Source organism: Phyllobates terribilis, unplaced genomic scaffold (assembly GCF_046119375.1).
Source record: "Phyllobates terribilis strain yellow unplaced genomic scaffold, ASM4611937v1 Scaffold_3__8_contigs__length_932513732, whole genome shotgun sequence".
NCBI lineage: Eukaryota > Metazoa > Chordata > Amphibia > Anura > Dendrobatidae > Phyllobates > Phyllobates terribilis.
Genome location: NW_027362763.1, coordinates 139,148,518 through 139,169,377, shown reverse-complemented (window position 1 = coordinate 139,169,377; position 20,860 = coordinate 139,148,518). Strand labels below are relative to the sequence as shown.

General features: G+C 44.6%; 1 protein-coding gene across 1 annotated transcript in view; it reads right to left on the bottom strand.

The window, feature by feature from the left end:
- The window catches only part of NOL10 (nucleolar protein 10), a 57,714-nt gene that overhangs the window by 14,594 nt on the left and 22,260 nt on the right, over nucleotides 1–20,860 (bottom strand). Inside the window, exons 14-19 of the mRNA XM_073674157.1 lie at nucleotides 7,898–8,024; nucleotides 6,992–7,071; nucleotides 6,789–6,887; nucleotides 5,589–5,675; nucleotides 4,549–4,716; nucleotides 3,854–4,101 (exon numbers count right to left, since the gene is read on the bottom strand). Of these exons, the coding sequence (XP_073530258.1) occupies nucleotides 3,854–4,101; nucleotides 4,549–4,716; nucleotides 5,589–5,675; nucleotides 6,789–6,887; nucleotides 6,992–7,071; nucleotides 7,898–8,024 (809 nt within the window). The remainder of the gene's footprint in view (nucleotides 1–3,853; nucleotides 4,102–4,548; nucleotides 4,717–5,588; nucleotides 5,676–6,788; nucleotides 6,888–6,991; nucleotides 7,072–7,897; nucleotides 8,025–20,860) is intronic.

The following is a 20,860-nucleotide window of genomic DNA, read 5'->3' as shown; positions in this document are numbered from 1 at the left end:
GGGATAGGATCTTGGAATACTCTTTTTAAGCTTTTTTAGGACTTCTCACCGACCTGTAATAAGTACATTTTACTTTTGAGCTCTCGAGTGCTGATTTTTTGAGACAACTTCTCTTTTTTGCTCCAAATTTTAATTGTGGTAAAACGTTAAAGGCAGAAAAATAGCATCAAAATGAAATATGGGTCAGGACGTTCTGACACCAGCAACATAAAAGGAAAGAGGACGACGTGGAAAATGCAGCCGTTACCCACAGATAATGAATCCACAGGCCTCAGGCTCTGGAACGCTGTACTGGCACCGCTCGGATGTGTAACGCACGGCTCCACCGGGGACTGATCCTCCAGGGAGAGTTCAGACAAATGTAAAACCTGCAGCGTAAACTAGTTATGCCATTCTTTCAATGGCGTCTTTTTGTTGGTTTGTTTTTAGCAGTGTATACAAAAGCCTATAGAGAAAAAACACCTGAACATGCCATCAAGTCAGCATCATAGTTATATACATATATACATAGTATCTGGTTTTGCTACTCAGCCCCATTCTCTTGAAACTAATCAGCAATACTAATCACTACTGACCCCCAAAAAGTGACAAAACAAAGGGAGTGGGGGAGCGTTAAGGCGTGTGAATTCATCGATACTTTTTTGGGTGTCAAAAAGTTGAATATTTTTTGTCGCATGTCAAAAAAACCCACATTTTAGAATTTTAGATATTTTATGCTTCAGCTACTTTCTGAAAAGGTGCAAATAAACCTGATTTATGCAAGCCAGATTTATGGCTAGCAAAAGTTACAAAAAAGTCAAAACTTTCGATCCAGTAAGGTAAAAAATTGCGTAAAGAGGGAAAAAAAAAAAATATCACTAGACAAAAAGTGTTATGTCTAAAGATGAACCAAATCTATCGAACATCTTCCCTTGATAAATTTGGCACAAAAAGAATAAGCGAGTGATCTGGTAATGGACAGAATACAGTGGGATCATCGCGAGTTCTGTGATGAAGGTCCCAGGGGGAATTTAAGAAGTTTCCACTGTATAGCAGACGTAATTTCTCATCCGTTACGGCTGCAATTCTCCAAACTTTCGACACCATATGTGCCCACGACATTGTTAGTTTGGATCCCGAGAACGGCCATCGGCCGGGTGTAATAAAGACGAGAGAACGAAGCTGCGGTACGGTCACATGGAAAAGGTCGTAGTCTCTGGAACTTATCACCTTCCACCTCTCCACACCCTCATCACAGGGTCAATTACGAGACATCATCTAGAGCTGACGTCTATGACACCAAGCACGGGATCGTAAGGTGTGTAATACATTATTACCCAGCGACTCATAAAACGTGAGTCATGAGATTGTGCGAAAGTGTAATAACGATGCAATCCCAACTGATAAGGTATCGGCAACAGGAAACGTTCAACTCCGTTCAGCTCAGGAGAACAGAGATGTATCTGTTTTCTTAAAATAACCCCTAATGATATGCTGAATACACAAGTGTGAACATATTGCAATAAAAGCTGAAAAATACATAAGATCTCTCATCTATGTCTCCCCAGGAGAATGTCTCCGTTCCTCCTTCTATAGGAGTCATCTTCGCTGTGTGGTGCAGGTCTCCAGAATCCAAAGGTCACAGAGTTTTCAGAATAAACACCCCCCCCCACTATCCTGTATCTGGCTGTGATACAACTAGAGGCAGCAGGAGCCTCCCCCCACTCTACTCCCCCCCCCCCTACTATCCTGTATCTGGCTGTAATACAACTGGAGGCAGCAGAAACATCCCCCACTATCCTGTATCTGGCTGCGACACAACTGGAGGCAACAGGAGCCTCCCCCACTATCCTGTATCTGGCTGTAATACAACTGGAGGCAGCAGGAGCCTCCCCCCCACTATCATGTATCTGGCTGTAATACAACTGGAGGCAGCAGAAGCCTCCCCCACTATCCTGTATCTGGCTGTGATACAACTGGAGGCAGCAGGAGCCTCCCCTCACTATCCTGTATCTGGCTGTAATACAACTGGAGGCAGCAAAAACCTCCCCCACTATCCTGTATCTGGTTGTAATACAACTGAAGGCAACAGGAGCTTTCCCCACTATCCTGTATCTGGCTGTGATACAACTGGAGGCAGTAGGAGCCTCCCCCACTATCCTGTATCTGGCTGTGATACAACTGGAAGCAGCAGGATCCTCCCCCCCCCCCACACACACACACTCTCTCCTCCCCCCTCACTATCCTGTATCTGGCTGTGATACAACTAGAAGCAGCAGGAACCTCCCCTCACTCCCCCCCACTATCCTGTATCTGGCTGTGATACAACTGGCGGCAGCAGGAGCCTCCCCTCACTGTCCTATCTGCAGCAAGACAAAGACTGTTAATTGGGTCACACCATATCACCTATTTTTTGCCCACAGGGTTAAACCATCTAGGTCAAGAGCTCTCTCTGCTGCTGCTCCAGTCTGTTGATCAACCGCAGTGGTGACGAGTAGAAGGTACTTAGGCTCTATGATTGGCTGCAGCACCGTTGATGTGACATTACCACTGCCGCAGATCCTGGGGCAGTGGCAGAGAAACAGCTCTGGACCCGGGAAGGGCACATAAAGCTTAGTTTGCTATTTTAGACATGAATGAGTCTGTGGGGGTGGGAAATAAGAAAAAAAGTGTTGTCCGGCCTTTGAGTGACTGCAGATTTGTAGCCTATGTGACTGCAGACTTGTGAATCCTCACATTGCATGCACTGCATGCTTTCAGGATTCTCCGGTCTTAAAGCCAGGAGCCGGTGTTCACGAGACAGCAGGTATGCGATTTGCATACTTCCGGCCACATTCTGACTAGACGTGTCCGGCCTTGCTCAATTCACTTTGTATTGAGCGTGGCCGCGCATGTCTAGTTGGCACGTGACCGCAATTCAGAAACCACCGCTCCCTGCGCCAGCCCCGGAAAATCCTCGCAGTGCTCAGTAGGTGATGTGAGGAGTCACAAACGTGCAGGCACAGAGTAACTTGTACGTCTATGAAACCTGACTAAGTGTAAAGTACAGGTTCGTTCTCTCAACAGATTGTACGAGAACCCCGTGTCAGAACAGAACGTCACACTGGTCTGTAGTTTCGTACAATTTGTTGGCTTGGTTTTCCGTCTCCTGATTTAATACTTGAATTCCCATATTAAATAATTCATCTTTTCTTGGGACTCTGCATTGTGCCATTTCTCCTGGCCATTACTAATCCCCTTGAGACATCTCAGGGTATGTAGGAGCACGCCCTATTTAAGGAAAATGGTGACGCCCGGTCATCACCATCTGTATACATTTCCTGGAGGAATAAAAGGGACTAAACAGATCTAAGTAAAGATATTTCGGCAATAGTTATTTTATGGGATAAGATAGAGAACCTCTAATTTTTAGTTAAATAGTAATTACTTCTAATCACATGTAAAAGGGGTGCACCAAGTGATACATTATCCCCTATCAATAGGATAGGGGAAAACTTATTGATCACTAGGGGTCAGGGGTGCCCGTCCCATAGAGTGTGCTTGGAGTGGAGGGGCACATGGTTATCCTCCACTCCTCTTCAGAGGTCCATCTTTTGGGATCGGGAGGGTTCCCAGCAATCAAAAAGTTCTTCAATCCTGTCGATAGGAGACAACTTATCGTGGGACAACCCCTTTAATAAAGACAGCTAATATCTACTGTGAAGCCATAAATCTACTTAAAGGAACCTTTCATATGGCCGACGCTAGGAGGACAACTTTACTGCATCTCTGACCAATCTTTTCCAGAGGAACATAAGTGCTCCTCCACACATTGCTTATAGAGGAGGCTAGACCCCGAGGTCGTACCAGTCCGCCACGTGTCTCGCCCACCTACCTAATCATCGTCTGCTTTTTGGCAGCATCCTGGAAGCTTCTGAACTCCTCCCCGGCTTTTATCTCATAGAACTGTGGCTTGGGGGCTGCCTGGCGGTCCTCGATCTCCCTTTCCTGCCTCTTGGATCTTTCCTCTTGGCGTAAGAGTTTGCGCTGTTTCCTGACCTCTTCGACCCATCCCTTTTCATCATCGGAAGACTCCGAGCTCTCTGCATCACTTGGTTTTCCTTCTGCCTCTTCCTCTTCCTCCTTGGGGGCCAAAATTAGAAGTGACAATCAGACAAGTGGCTTTCCGGCGTTAATGGTTATATATAACCCTCAGCTGTGTCCTGCAGGACAGATGCAAATGAAACATTTCCCGAGAGACAAAAGGAGGCGACACCTGTGTTTTTACCAAGAGACATCCAAGGAGTAATCAAGATCTTTTCACGCACCACTCGTCAACATGAAGGAAATTTCCATTCTTTCAATTGAGACTAAAAATATAATTTCGGACAAAAAAGGAAACGAAGAATCCATGTTTCCACTGCAGCACTAATAATTATGACGTAATTTAGATTTGGTCAAGATCATCGGATCTTCTCTCAATTAATTTGCTTTTCTTACATTATGACACGTCCTTTAAAGAAAATTAAAACTCAGATGACCACACATCTTGGGATTATAATACATGTATATATGTCGCCATTACTGTACCTTCTCCTGCAATGTTTCCATCTCCTTTAACTTCTTCCTTCTCTTCTCACTGATTTTCGACACCAGCGGGTTCAGCAGCCTGAACTCCTCGCTTCGTTCGTCCACCTGGTAGTCGGGATTCTCAAACATGACTTTAAATCGGTCATCGGAGAGAATATTGGGCATTTTCTGTACAAGAAAAAAAAGTTAAGAATGTTTTAAAAAGAAAAACATTTAAATAAGAAACATTTGTAGCATCCAGGCTGGACACAGGTTGATGATTGGGACATGATCGTGGCAAGTCATTATTTAAAACTGTATTCCCATCACCAAGATCCTATCCAAAAATGTAGTAGGTATAATGATATTAGAAAATACCTCCAATTAGAAATGTAGTGTAGTTTTTCTGATTCGCTATGTCTCTTTTCTTTTATGCAGGGCATTGCAGGACCTTAGGTATCCCTGGCTACGACCACTGATATACTGACAGTTAGCTAGTGGTCGTAACCATGGATACCTAAGGTCCTGCAATGCCCTGCACATGAGAAAAGAGACATGGCGAATTAGAAAAATTGTACTACATTTCTAATTGGAGGTATATGCTAACATTATTACTACTACACCTACTACATATTGGGATAGGATCTTGGAGATGGGAATACCCCTTTAAAGGCTTCATCCCATAAGCTAAGAGCACCTCTGACCCAACATTTCTCCTGTGCTCCTGGGAGATAGCGGTAGATCACCATCAGGTGTCGAAATAATAAAATACTATGATCAGGTCATAACGCCCGCCTATTCCTCCACATGATAGGGAACGTACACAAGCTACCATTTCATTCAAAGGATAATGCAGAAGGAGACAGTGGAGCAGAGGCAGGGCCATGGACACTGAATGGGGCAGCTGGACACACGCCTGACCACTGCTTCACCAACTCCTTTGGATGAAGAAACGGGTAAAACTTGAGCTCAGAACATACGTCACTCACTAAACTCACATTATAGAAGTGTGATTGTACTGCAGAGCTTCATGCTCCGGCCATGACTGACGCGCATCTTACCTTTTGCTTTTTCTTCTGCAGGATAATCTCCCCATCCTCCTCTTCTAGCAGTTTGAGTGCGAGCTCCTTATTCACCTTGGGTAGTTTCTACAATGGAGATTAAATAATCTACATCATCCATCTGCATACAGTCAGCGACTATAACACCACAGATAAGAAATAGCGCTTGGTAGAATATATAGACCAGCACGGATGAGAAGCAGCAGAAATCCCAGGAACGTGCACCCATAATACTCCGCACCGCACTACTATGTTGAATCGTAAAGACCATTATTTCTAATTGCTGATTTTAACAAATGATATTCACCGTCAACCATCATCATCACCTCCCAAACTCAACAAATGTCCATTAAAGTGTTAACTACTTATCACACCCTCGCTGGGATCCTCACCAATCCGGAGAAATAGGCTCCGAAAGGCTTTGGTAAAAGGAAGCGGTACCACAAATGTGCGCCACTACTCCATTATGGCTATGGACTACCGGTGATACGAGAGCGCTGTATTCACCAATCTCCTCCAGTCCCATAGGGAATGCATTGATTGTAGAGTTGGTGCGAATCAATTAGCATGACCCCGTCCATCATCCAGGTCAGTAATATTTGGCCGTTGGACGGGAACAGGAAAACCGCCTCTTACCTGACGGCATCCACAGCTCTACTTTTCATTGGCTAGCCATTATTGTTGCGGCGTGATCCACATGTGACGTTGTGCCAAGCCGGCTAATCAAAGCCACGGATGTCATCAGGTAAGAGGCAGTTCTTAGGAGTCCTGTCCAGTGGTCACAATCCAAAAATCATGGCCAATGATTCCACTCGCACCAACTCTCATTGATTGGGTGATGTAGACGGCACGAGCCGCAGAACCAAGTGATTGGTTGCAGTAGTGACGACGTAGTGGGAAAGCAGCGCAGGGTCTGGCGAATGCAAGTTCTACTAAAAAAAATAAATAAATACAATTCCGGACAGTGCCCTTTTTTCTGAAAATCGAATTAGGGAATTGCTTGGTTTCCAATGTTTTGTTTATTGAGAAATAATCGAAGAGCAATTACAAACATCAACATTTTTTGAGGTATTAAAGCAGATGATGAACAAGTTTTAGGGAATTGCTTTCTACGCTCTCTCGAAACGAACATAAAATTGGAAAGCATTTTGTGGCAAAACCTCTCCTGTCCGCTTGGCTGCAATAGTCCGCGCATCTCACCTTAAGCTGGACCCGCTGAGCCCGAGTCTCCTCGATCTTCTGCCTGATCTTCTCCTTCTTGTATTCTTCGTAAGCAAAAGGATTGACCATCGCTTTCACCTGAGGTCAGGAGACAACGGGTTAGAATCCAGAAATGATTTAGAACTTTTCCAAAAGCCATGGGCGCATCACATGTAACGAAAAACAACAAACTGTTCAATTACCTTATGGTACAGCCGGATATCGATGAAATAGCCGTGCATGTAAGCGCGGAGCATGGGCGATCCGATGAGATGTGACAGTCCTGAAAGCGGGAAAGGGAAAAAAAATTGCATTATGTGAACTCATTAACCCCTTCACTGGCCAGGGTGTAGGCAATAAGTCTCTACATTCACAGTTTATTGCCGCGAGAATATAAGGGCTCCAATCCTAATATTCTAGATGTGAAATGTGGGGTGGAGCGCTCATTTAAAGTTGGGGGCAGCATGAAAAGTTTTCCTTCCAGGTTGTGTGTAAACTTCACTTCGCAATTTGGTAGAATGTGGAAAATCAACAAAAGTATTTTGCGGATCTGTAAAGGGTTGTCAGCCAGAGATACAGAAAGAAGGATGCATCTATGCATAAAATAGGCAGATTTATCATACAAGACCCAAGCGGAGTAAAAACCTTTAAAGGTAGTAGTAAGATTGACCTGATTTTCCAGAAATGTAACCCATTCATTTGTCGCATTGGGTCAGTACTGCGCCTCTCTAATCCATAGATAAGAGCCGCATACAATCAGCAGGTCTCGCTGAATATTTGGGTCATCCATGTATTGTATGGAATCGCCATCATGTACTACTACATCTGCCCTATAACCGTCGCTTTAAAGATCATTATTGGGGATCTCAGCAGCTGACCGTGATCGATCAAGCTCTTCCCCCATGGCTGTCTAGGAGGATGAAGTAGAAAGCAGTATATATTTTACGGGGATCTGTTTTAGAGATAAAATATTTATGATCTCTGTGTCATGGTCTTGAAAGGGAAAGAAATTATACGGATATGAGAAAAGCAGATGGGGGGGAAAGGTGTCACGTTATTCTTGGAAACAATAGTATGAGCGAGCCGGTTGTATATATAACATTACTCACCGAGGTCATCCAGATCTTTTTTGGTGACAAACTTGTAGTCGTCATAGACTGTGCTTTCTGGGTTCTCTTCCAACTCCTCTGTCAGATTGTCCAAGAACGAGCACCACCTGGGAGCCGGGCCCAGAGCCTGGAATCACAGATATGGGCTCAGTACAAACATGCTTAAGTATCCAGACACAGAGTGGACAGACTTACATCAAGGTCCCGTCGTCAGCATTGCTTCCCACTGACACAGAAGTCCCCCAATGGGGACAGTGATGAGAATGTCTGTAAAGCGCTGTGGAATTAATGGCGCTACATTAAAGCGAGTAAAATAAATAAAATAAATATCTATCACACATACACAGGACCTAAAAGATATCAACTTCCAAAATCAGAAAGCTATTAAAAACGAATCACCTATCCACAAAATAGATGACAACTTGATCGGTGGTGGTCCAACTGCTGGGACCCGTACTAGTTGATTGGTGGGGGTCCAACTGCTGGGACCCATACTGCTTGATTGGTGGGGGTCCAAAAGCTCGGACCCATACTCCTTGATTGGTGGGGGTCCAACCGCTGGGACCCATACTCCTTGATTGGTGGGGTCCAACCGCTGGGACCTATACTACTTGATTGGTGGGGGTCCAACCGCTGGAATCTGCACTGCTTGATTGGTGGGAGTCCAACCACTGGGACCCGTACTACTTGATTGGTGGGGGTCCAACCGCTGGGACCCGTACTACTTGATTGGTGGGGGTCCAACCGCTGGGACCTGCACTAAATCGGTAGAATGGAGAATTTTTTATAACCGTTACTAAATGGAGAAGCAGGTCAGAAGACCGGCCTCTGCTCCACCAATTGTCTGTAGGGCTGCTGGAAAAAAATGCCGAGCTCCATGTGGTTGAGCATGTGCACTGCTGCTCCATTCCAATGGGAATCAAAGCATTCGAGTGTGCCGATCGGTGCGTGTCCCAGAAGTCAGACCCCCCCACTGATGAACAAGTTAGCACCTATCCAATAGATAGGTGATAATTTGTTTTCACAAGACAACCCCTCTAAGGGTGGCCAAAACCATCAACCATTTCAGCCATCAATATTTTATAAACGATATAAAGAAGAAATGCCTCTCATCTGTGGATGGGGGAGATGTGACAATGCAAATGTGAGGTATAAAAACGTATGAAAGATGAGCCAAAGACTTAATAACCATCATTACCGACTACAATTGTTATTTCCAGTGTGAAAATAATGGTTTCTCAGCAATAATAAAAAAAAAAATACGGTTTGCAAAACTGTGGATTTTAGTTTGTGGGCAGCCGTCATGTTGAGGTTGGCACAAAATGCAAATCAAAATCTGCATGAAAACTGTTCTCCGTGAACCTACCCTGGTCAAGGATTTTTGGTCTCATGGCCAGTATGGCTGACAGGCCACATACGTCACCCAACAGTGAAAACCACACCGGGCTTCAGACAAAAAAAGGGTTTATAGATTACCATTTCTCAAATGTAATTCAGAAGTAGAGCAGCTAGTGTCTAATCTGACCCGCGGGCACTAGGCCTTGTGATGTGCCATCAGAGATCTGAACATTGACTTTCCCCTGCACACCAACACCGCATGACTCCTGAGGTGTGTGCTTACCCGGATGTTAGCTGTACACAGAACCTGGTTCACATCTGTGTATTCACTCCAGGATGATCACTGCGCTTTATTATGTATAACACTAGATAGACACAGCCCCATAACCTCCTACTGAAGACCCCATACACAGACTAATGTCAGCTGATGGCCTAATGTGTATGGGATGGGGGATTGCCAGCTGACTGATGGTTGGGGAGATGTCAATCGTGCAGGTCCAATTTTGAACTGCCAATCGCATTGTTCTCCCTGAGATAAGGCGCCAGCCTGTGTCTGTTGGCAAATTTCTCATAGAGAACACAGGAGCGCTCAGCCGAGAGTGTTGGCCAAGATGGCTGCTGGCTGAATAATCGCCCGATGCATAGTTCAGCCGGCAGCCGCCCGATGCGTGTGGCCGGCTTAAGTCCAGGGATCTAGATTTGGAGAGGCCTACAAGATGCCTACTTCCCCATGCCACGGGAAAAGGACAGTGTAAAAGTTGCTCCAGCTTCTATCATCCATCCGACTCAGACTTGCGTTGACACTAGAATCAGTGTTGGACATGTCTGCGTAGACCGGGTCCTGCCCAAGTAAGATCTCGAGTAAAACTTCTTATACTGACCAAGTATCCTGTTCAATACAACTATTAGAAGTGAGATAATGGTATTCTGCAGAGCGTCATTTCTCATTAGCCGGCAGTATTGATGACGATTGTCATTGGTACAGGGTCTTCATAATGCAGTGTAGACCACGTTTTCCAAGTCACATGAACTCAACCAAAAGGTCTATGACCCCCCAGGTCCTGGCAATTCCTTGACTGGGTCATCAGTATTTATAGTGCCTGTCATCCACAATGTCCCTGCCTGCACTTACCAGGGTGGTGCGCTGTATATCTACATACACTAGAGGAAAATACTGAGTCCTGGAGTGACATGAACACCAACCAGGTGATGGTTTCTGCATACAGCCAACAATCAGTATAAGCACACACTCCTCAGGGGTCATACAGTGTTTGTGTGCATGGGAAAGCCAGAGTTTATATACAGGGTGGGCCATTTATATGGATACACCTAAATTAAATGGGAATGGTTGGTGATATCAACTTCCTGTTTGTGGCATATTAGTATATGGGAGGGGGAAAACTTTTCCAGATGGGTGGCGGCCATTTTGAAGTTGGCCATTTTGGATCCAACTTTATTTTTTTCAATGGGAAGAGGGTCATGTGACACATCAAACATACTGAGAATTTCATAAGAAAAACAATGGTGTGCTTGGTTTTAACGTAACTTTATTCTTTCATGAGTTATTTACAAGTTTATGACCACTTATAAGGGGCAAATGTGTTCAAAGTGCTGCCCATTGTGTTGGATTGTCAATGCAACCCTCTTCTCCCACTCTTGACACACTGCGTGCAGATTTTGCAGGTATTTGCTGTTGGATGCAAATAAAAAAAAAAAAAAAAAAAATCACTCCCGATGCTTCTAGCACTGCCTTGATTCCTTCCTTGTATAACCTATCCTTTTCTGAATACATTTTCTCCCTCGGGAGGGAACAAACTTTTTTTAAACTTTGGAAAAGATGGGTTTTTCTGAGGATTTTGCTGCAGGTAATTCCATTGCTTTTAGTGGGTGCCCAATGCTCCAAAATGTTAACTTATGAGTAATCAATCTCATTATTTGTCTAGGTAGATGGGCAGATGCATAGATATATACACGTTGTACACCTCAAAAAATAATATATATAGATATAGATATATATATTTTTTTTTAAAAGTGTGAGAACAGTGTTAAAAAAAACAACAACTTTAATTGTAGATTGGGACTTAAACGATGAAAAAGGCAAATATATTGGGTCGGTCGGAAACTCCTGTAGAGGAAACATCATGAAGATGTTAATGGCCGTCAGGGCTTTTATCAGAAGGCAGGTGTGAGCAGTAAATACCGAACGGGCTCATTATGGAGCAGATGGCAGTGAAGAGAAACCAGGACGTCACAGCGGAGAACATGGAGCAATCAGAGCTGGCGGCCCCCCAGATGTCCCATAGCGGCAGGATGGGATCACCTATGTAACTGCATGAGTGGATACGGCTGAATATCGCACTGTGGGAAGAGATATATCATCAAGTGGAGCTACAGCCTTTATTAAAGTTTCCCTGGATGCTGCATTACAGAACATTCCTTCTTCTAGGACACCATAAATCTGAAATATGGTCGGGTACTGAGGCACCACCAAAATTGGCTACGGATCCGCAGTACAGAGTTCCAGGGACTGTCTCCATCTAAGCTCAGATGGAAACACAATCATGCCCCGACTTTGTGAAACATGCCCCATTAGGACAAATGCCATAGAAGGGCTCCTTTTTGAGCCAGAACCATTCGGTAAGAGCGACTCCCATCCTGGCGACCTTCAGCAGCCCGTGTAGTTCAAGGTGAGACACTCAGTTGTATAATACTTCGCTGCAGGGGAAATGCTTGGCTGGTTGCAGCCTTTTCCCATCCGTTTGCTTGAGGTGCATCATATCTGTCCCGGTCAGTGCCCGGTATTCTCTAGAATGGGGATGAGCAGTGATGGAGCCCATGGACAGGTGTAACATTTATTGGGGGAAAGCAGTAGAGTAGACATTGTTTTCTAACCCTTAAATAGGACCCATCACTTGCTAGAAACAGGTTATTTTTTTTTTACCCTGGTGTAAAAGCTGCGGTTTTCCTGAACCCAGTGTTGCTTTTCTTTTCTTCCTGCTCCTCTCCGTTCCCGAGATATGGCCTTCTTTTCCATTCTAGTCCATTTAGCCAACTAGGCGTGGTCCCTAATAAAATTCCCATAGACAAAGAAGTTGTAGTCTGCTCCCTCTTTGCTAAAATAAACCAACTAGATATATACACAAAAAAGAGGAGCAGAGAAAAAAAAAAAGGCAAATTAAGAACAGCAGCTTTCATTTACACCAGGTAAAGTTTTTTTTTTTATATATATTACATATGACAAACCGAAAGGTCCATTTTAACAACCAATTGAAAGCTAAATTTTAAAGAAAAATTTATGATCCCTGCTATAAAATAAAGGGCTCTTTAACCCATCCCCAGGTCCAGCGCCGAGCGTCTGGCGCTGCACCCGGTGTGTCCAGTACTGGCGCTGCACCCGGTGTGTCCAGTACTGGCGCTGCACCCGGTGTGTCCAGTACTGGCACATTGACACCTGAACAGACACTCAGTGAGCTCAGTGGGTGGCCGTACCGGCGACATGGGCAGAGCCGCTGATCTACACGACGTCAGCACTGCAGCCAATACTAGACACCTAGAGAAGCCAGAGACCCAGCGAGGACGAATATAGCGCAGTTATTTTGTTTTCTGAAACTGGACAAGCCCTTTAAGTTACATATTCCCTCTATTGATCCCTAAAACAATATAAAATTCTGCTTTTGTTCATTTTTTTTTTCTACAGGTCTAGGAAGTGTGAATGAGGGCTCAAATTCCCATTAACTAGCTATGCTGTAATGTAACCCTAAGGCAAATGCTCTGCAATCCTGTGCTAAGAATTGCAAGGGGGCACAGGATCAAAGATAAGAAGTTCCATGCGGATTCTCTTCCTTTTCTGAGCCAAAAGTTTTGCACTTGCAGAAGTTCCAGTAACAATGAAGTGTCTCATTCTTGAAGATAAGGCAATAAAGCAAACACATCGCACACGTCGGTCCTCACTGGAGGAAATCACTAGGATTTCCTGTCGTTGGGTCTGATTTTCTCATTTCTCTCGCTCTTGTACATGTTTGGGCTGGCGGAGGATGCACATGTTTTCCACCCTGCACTAGATACAAGCCGGGTGAAATCTGTAACACATTGACCTACTTCTTCCGGCTCCAGCCCATCTGTGCACGGCTCAGCCAGATGACAAGCATGGAGCAAAGTGCACGAGGGGCGACATCCTTCCCCGAGAAACACTCATTTACTTATCTACCACCCGGATCTATGGAGGTCCACTGGCTCACCCAATTTATCTAATGGGAAAAAAATAAAATGGTTGTGTACTTTTTGCAAAATAAGGACATAAGAAATACAGTGGGGAAAATAAGTATTTGATACACAGTCGATTTTGCAGGTTTTCCCACCTACAAAGAATGGAGAGCTCTGTAATTTTTATCGTAGGCACACTTCACCTGTGAGACAGAATCTAAAAAGAAAAAAATCCAGAAAATCACATTGTATGAGCTTTAAATATTTCATGCAATAAAATGCAAATTAATTTGATACAAAAGAAAAACAGGACTGAATATTTGGTACAGAAACCTTTGTTTGCAATTACAGAGGTCAGATGTTTCCTGTAGTTCTTGACCAGGTTTGCACTCACTGCAGCAGGGATTTTGGCCCCTTCCTCCATACAGATCTTCTCCAGATCTTTCAGGTTTCGGGGCTGTCGCTCAGCAATATTGAGTTTCAGCTCCCTCCAAAGATTTTCTATTGGGTTCAGGTCTGGAGACTGGCTAGGCCACTCCAGGACCTTGAAATGCTTCTTATGGAGCCACTCCTTAGTTGCCTTGGCTGTGTGTTTCGGGTCATTGTCATGCTGGAAGACCCAGCCACGACCCATCTTCAATACTCTTACTGAGAGAAGTAGGCTGTTGGGCAAAATCTTGCGATAAATGACCCCATCAATCCTCCCTTCAATACGACGCAGTCATCCTGTCCCATTTGCAAAAAAGCACCCCCAAAGTATGATGTTTCCCCCACCATGATTCACGGTTGGGACAGTGTTCTTGGGGTTGCCCTCATCCTTCTTCCTCCAAACACGGCGAGTGGAGTGGATACCAAAAAGTTCGATTTTGGTCTCATCTGACAACGTGACCTTCTCCCATGCCTCCTCTGGATCATCCAGGTGGTCATTGGCGAACTTCAAACGGACCTGGACATGTGCTGGCGTGAGCAGGGGGACCTTGCGTGCCTTGCAGGATTTTAATCCATGACGGTGTAGTGTGTTACTAACAGTAATGTTTGAGACTGTGGTCCCAGCTCTCTTCAAGTCATTGACCAGGTCCTCCTGTCTAGTTCTGGGCTGATTCATGACCTCTCTCACAATCACCTTTACCCCACGAGGCGAGATCTTGCATGGAGCCCCAGTCAGAGGAAGATGGACAGTCATCTTGTGTTGCTTTCATTTTTTAATAATTGCGCCAACAGTTGTTGCCTTCTTTACAAGCTTCTAGCCTATTGTCCTGCAGCCCATCCCAGCCTTGCACAGTCTACAATTTTGTCCCTGGTGTCCTTAGACAGCTCTTTGGTCTTGGCCATGGTGGAGAGGTTGGAATGTGATTGATTGTGTGGACAGGTGTCTTTTATACAGGTAACGAGTTCAAACAGGTGCAATTAATACAGGTAATGAGTGCAGAGTAGGAGGGAGGCTTAAAGAAAAACTAACAGGTTTGTGAGAGCCGGAATGCTTGCTGGTTGGTAGATCAAATACCGTATTTTTCGGATTACAAGATGCACTTTTTTCCCTCAAATTTGAGAGGAAAAAGGGGATGCGTCTTGTAATGTGAAGGTATGGTATTTTACCTGGGGGGCTGCGTCGGTGGAGTGGGGTCACAGATACAGGAGGTTGACGGTGGTTGGGGCCAGGGTTGTGGAGTCTATATAAAATTGACAGACTCCAATTCCTAAAATATATAATAAATTGGGTACAGTAGTTCAATGCAGATTGTGGGGAATATTTTTTCATAAGAATTTGGGAAAGTTATGAAATGTCCTATAAATGTCTGTCCTATTCCTGATCTAAGGGTCTAGACTTTTAGCTGAGATGAATCTGTGCTACAGTAAAACATGAGCCATGTATGAGGGAGTCGAAGTCGTGTAGTCGGTGTCATGGAAATTGAGTTGTCGGAAGTATGGCTTACCGACTCCACAGACCTGGCTGCGGCAGAAGTGGGACGATGCTGCGGACCCCATCCTCTCAAAAGAATTTGGCGGTTAGCAGAGGTTCCCTCTCCTGTACATAGCCCTGAGGTGAGCTTCAACAAAATGGTCGCTGGAGCATGCACAGATTGAGAGCTCGGGAGACGAGATCTTGTCTCTCGAGATCTCGATCTGCGCATGCTCCAGCGGCCATTTTCCCCAAGCCCACCGCAGGGCTATGTATGGGAGCGGGAATGTCCGCTCACCGCCGACTTCTTCTGAGGACGGGGCCCGCAGCATCGTCCCACTCCCGCGACCGCCCCAGTCCTCCTGAATCAGCGACCCTTCTGAGAGGACAGGGCCCGCAGCATCCCCCCCACTCTTGCTGCAGTCACCGTCAACCTCTTGAAGCAGTGACCCTGACTCCTGTGACCCCCGCTCCTCCACCACCACCGCCCCCCTCCCCCAGGTAAAACGGATCATTTCCTATTTTCCACCCCAGTTTGGGGTGAGTCTTATAATTCGGTGCATCTTATAATCCGCAAATTACGGTACTTATTTCATGCAATAAAATGCAATTTAATGATTTAAAAATGTTTTTTATTTTTAGACTGTCTCGCAGGTGAAGTGTACCTACAATAACAATTACAGACCTCTCCATTCTTTGTAGGTGAGAAAACCTGCAAAATCGGCAGAGTATCAAATACTTATTTTCCCCACTGTATGTCCATTATTGCAGAACATAAAAAAAAAAAAATAAAATGAATGTATTTCACTACTACAATTCCACTCCAAAAAGGAGGCCAAGCTGCAAAATCAGAACCAACTCACGGACAAGTGTGGTGCCTTTTTTTTCGGAAGAAAACAGCCATTTTTTTTTTTTCAATCTCTGAAACATCTAATTAGTGACGGCAATGGCCACAGCACAAGTTCAAGGAATCTATGTCCTCGTTCAAGTTAATTGGGGCAAATATTTAGCATCGGTCACAGTAGGTTGAAGTCAGCTTCAAAGTGAAGGGAAACACAGACGATGCAGCCAACGTTCATGCCGTTCCTTTGAGTGATTATTGGGTGGTCCAAAGTCTGGGGCCATCGATGATCCTCATAAAGAAGGTCGCCTTGGCTTCTGTTCTTCAGCTCACCCATCCTTTGTGCTCAGCTTCTTTCGTAACTCCCATAAAAGTGGACGGAGAGGAGGGAGCTCATAAATTGTCTTCATCTCTATTTTACACCTTTTTTTTCCAGTTGAGGTCACGTTGCCAGGAGATTCTCAGACCCCTGTTCTTGCCATACTGTAAGTTCGGGTCCCAGAGGTTACATATATCTCACAGAGAATGGTGACCGGGTGACTAAACAGCACCACAAGTTAGAAAATGGAAGACGTCTGAACGACAAACTACAGATCTTATTTTTTGTTAGTGGTGTCCCTTAAAAAATATTTCCGACAGAAGTCAAAAATTGTGTAAAGTACACAGGCACGCAAAGATTCAGTTCAGATGTGAAGGTTCCCGACGCTCCTTCGTGCGGACCATGTGTCAGATAACCGGTTTCTGAAATGTAACGCCCAGTAACACAAGACGAGGAGATTTAACGATTTCAAGGAAAATGGCTCAATTCCAGGGAGTGAGGATTTCCAGCATTCCCCTGATGCCGCTCACACAGTTTGCTGACGTTAGGCAGCTTAAACACAGGACACGCAGCATCAGCCGTGCAAGCCCCTTCATGTCACATCCATAATTATTTCAATACAAAAGTCGAGAGAAGATTAAAGGTATATCCTGTTGTGAACGTCCTCCACCCCTCCAGCACCACATCCCTTATCTAATGGTTCAATTGCTTTTATTTCCCCAAATATTCACAGGCTTCCGACCGTGACCAGAAATAACTGGATCTGTCTCATCTGTAAAGTGCAAGAGCCGCAGGTGATTTCCAGCTGCCAAACAGAAGTACAAAAATGAATTAAATGGCCATCTTGTCACAGACAACCTCTTTACTATGAGATCAACTGATTCACAATGTGAAGATATGGCCTCCCAGTTGATCAAACATTAACTTGATGTTGGCCTGTTGACTAAGCGTTTCGCTGACTCAGTCACACTCGTTTTGGATTATATTGAACAGTCATCAGTTCGTCAAAACAACATTTTCTGCTAAAATACGATCTTTCTTTACAGCTTAGTAAAGAAGGTTTGAGAGGTGAGAAAGCATCCAAGTTTTCAGGGAGGGCAAATCACACCAGCTGCAGACAGGGAGGAAAGCATCCACAGTACAGTGGGAGGGTTGAATCTTAGTGGGAAGGACAAATCAAGAAGAAAAGTTTTGAAACTAGGGGTAAGTTTCAAACTACATTGCAGGATTTCTGAAGATAGAAATTGCAACCTATAGTAGACTGTACCAATATTGAAAAATGCATTCGCTCAGACAGCAATACAACCTGTTAGCAAGCAGAAATATCTAGCCTTGACATGTACCAGGTCTCAAACTTACAAATGGTTATTCTCAATTTGTCTTTTGAACATCTCGCAACTACAGTCTCGTCACATTTTAGTGGGACGGGACATTTTAGTGGGACGGGCTTTCCTCCTTGAGTGACAGTTTTGGTGAGCAGCACAACTGTAATATTAGTGGAACTATAAAGCTCAGCACAAGTTCTGCTGTAACACTTTCAGTTATTTGTGGTTTCTTCTGGAGTGTGTGCATTGCCATCACTATATCACAGAGATAACAGGCATTTGAACAAGCACACAGCTGGGACAGTGTGAGCCATGATTAGGAGACCTGCTCTGGGAGCAGCCAATGCTGTGGGCTGGTGATTTTTCTAACTTTATAGCAGCTTGTCAGGAACTGATAGGGAGTGGGAGTGAGGAGAGTAGCTACCTGCTGTAAAAAAATAAAAAATCAATGGGCTGCAAAGAGGTGGCCTGTATGTTAGGAGTTAAACCCTCTTCTGGAATGTAACTACTGCACACACACAGGCACCAGTGGCCAAACACCATGGCTTCCAACCCTTGCTTTTCTCCAGTCTATTTGTCTGCCTTGATCGCAGAATGTTCTCATTTGGAGTACAGATGATGGCAGTGAAAGTGTCAGCTAAGCACCTGTGTCACTACCTCTGGGGATAAGCAGCTGCAGGAGATTGTTCTGAAAAGCACAACTCATCAGTGAAATGGCCAGCTCCGGTGTCCTCCTCTGACTGTTGTGCTCAACAGAACAATCTCCTACATCAGCTTATCCTCAGAGTTAGTGGACAATTGCTGAGCTGATCCATCACTGCCATCATCTGTACTCCTAATGAGTACATTCTGATATCAGTGCAGCTGAAGATAGGCAAATACACCAGGGAAAAGCAGGGGTTTAGAAGAAAAATCCCCTAATAGAGTGATTTGCAAAATCTCCATGCTGGACAAAATTATGAAAAAAAAAAAAAAAGTTAAAAGAAATCCCCAAATAAATAAAAGCTACAAAGAGGTGTCGCCCTACTTTTCAGAGCAGAATCAGAGCCGGAGATCCCTCCACCAGTGCCCTACATAGGGGGATCTACACAGTACACAACATAAAACAGAAGCTAAAATGAGCTTAAATACTAGAGGGTTTTTTTTTTTTAACAATTATGTTTTTGGAGATTTATGGTCCAATGGACATCATCTTTTTGCAGAGACCATAGCAGGCTAGAAATGCAAAGTCTGTCCCACCTGACACCTTAGATTTTGGATAACTTTTTTTCAACAAAACAGCCCAACAAATGTGACAAGAAAAGAAATTTGTGCCAACGCTGAAAAATGTCACCTTCCTTGCAAAATGCGGAGGAAGTCGTTTGCAGACAGAACATATGTCAGTCTACATCAGACCCCAGACTGGATAATTGGATAGTGCACTGTAATCCTAGAGCTGAAGAAGATCTGCATCTATTGGATTTGGCCCAGACGTTGGTCTCGGCAGGCACGGACACTGGCACCTTTATTCTGCAGACCGCCTGCCCTCTACACTGAGGGTCTATTTTTTGCATGGCTTTGTTGTTATTAAGGAGCTAATTTCAGCGGCACAGTGACGAGGAGCACACAAGAGATTGCACGCCCTGGCGGTAGGATGTGGGCACGGCAGGGCGTTTTTTTTCCAACCACAAGACAAAACTATATATGCTTCAAAGTGCACGAGAGGAGGGTAATTCCTACACATCGTATATAAGAGAAGCACAACTAAAGTAATGTGATCAACATTTTAAAATATGGATCAGCCGCACTGAATGACCGCTATCATGTATAAAAATTAATATATATATTATATATATATATATATATATATATACACACATACATACACATACATACATACATACATACATACATACATATATATATATCTCTATCTCTATCTAATATATATAATCGTCTTATCCCGTCTGTCTGTCTGTCCAGGAAATCCCACGTCGCTGATTGGTCAGGCCGTGGCCAATCAGCGATGCGGGATTTGAGAACAAGATGTCGGCCGTTAGCAGCTCAACCTCACGCCCGCGGGGACTCTGACGCTCACATGCTCACGCTCTGAAGCTCACCCTCACATTCTCACCCGCTCCCCCTGTGCTAGCCGGTCATCTCCCGGCTGCTCCCAGCAGAAGTACCCAGACCGGCGGCCTCGCTTCCCGGTCCTCCAAAATTCATTAGGGGGTTAATTTAAAGTAGTGCGCAACCCATTTAAACACTGCTTTGCTGATTAGTTGCGCCCGGTCGAAAAGCAGTCCAAGTGCATTGACACACCCCCTGTGCACTTCCAGCCTGATTTGCATATGGCCTCAACACTAGATTTCTCATCAATATGTACAAAAAAAAAACCACATGCAGTCATACCAATACGTCTATTTGTAAAAGTGTGCTTGGCTATTTCGGGCAGTCTTATAGGCTATGAATGGAGTTGAGGTCGAGCACACGCACCTCCACTCCCACTCAAGACAGGGCACTGTGGAGCCCCATTCTCAGGATCACTAGGTGTCCTATGGATATAAGAGAGCTTACAATCTCAGAGGCAAAAACACAGAACTTTCTATCAACATTTTTCTGTCTGTAGGTTCCAGAACTACTGATGCAAAATAACAAGCAAATAGGCACATATGGAGAAGGCCTTAATGTGGTTCTAGTATTCCCAGTAGTGGGAATGTCACACAGACAAACACAACTGCACTGTGTGTGTGAATCTACAGGCTAGCATCGAATATATGGTTTTTGAAAGGCATTATATAGACCATACTTAAAATATTGATGCACTTTGATCAAATCTGTGCGAGCCCATCTGCCAGGAACAAGGTGACCTCTTTGGATGGGTGTGGGGTGGGTATGGAGCAGGCCAAGAAGCAGAGACGGCTCCACACAGGGAAGAGGGTGGCTGTGTTTTACAGCCGGCACCTTCCTCTAACAGCAGCAATCAGCCTTCAAGTGGTGCAATCCTGATGGGTCATTCATCATTCCCATATGCCCCCCAGGTGATATGACCATGGGG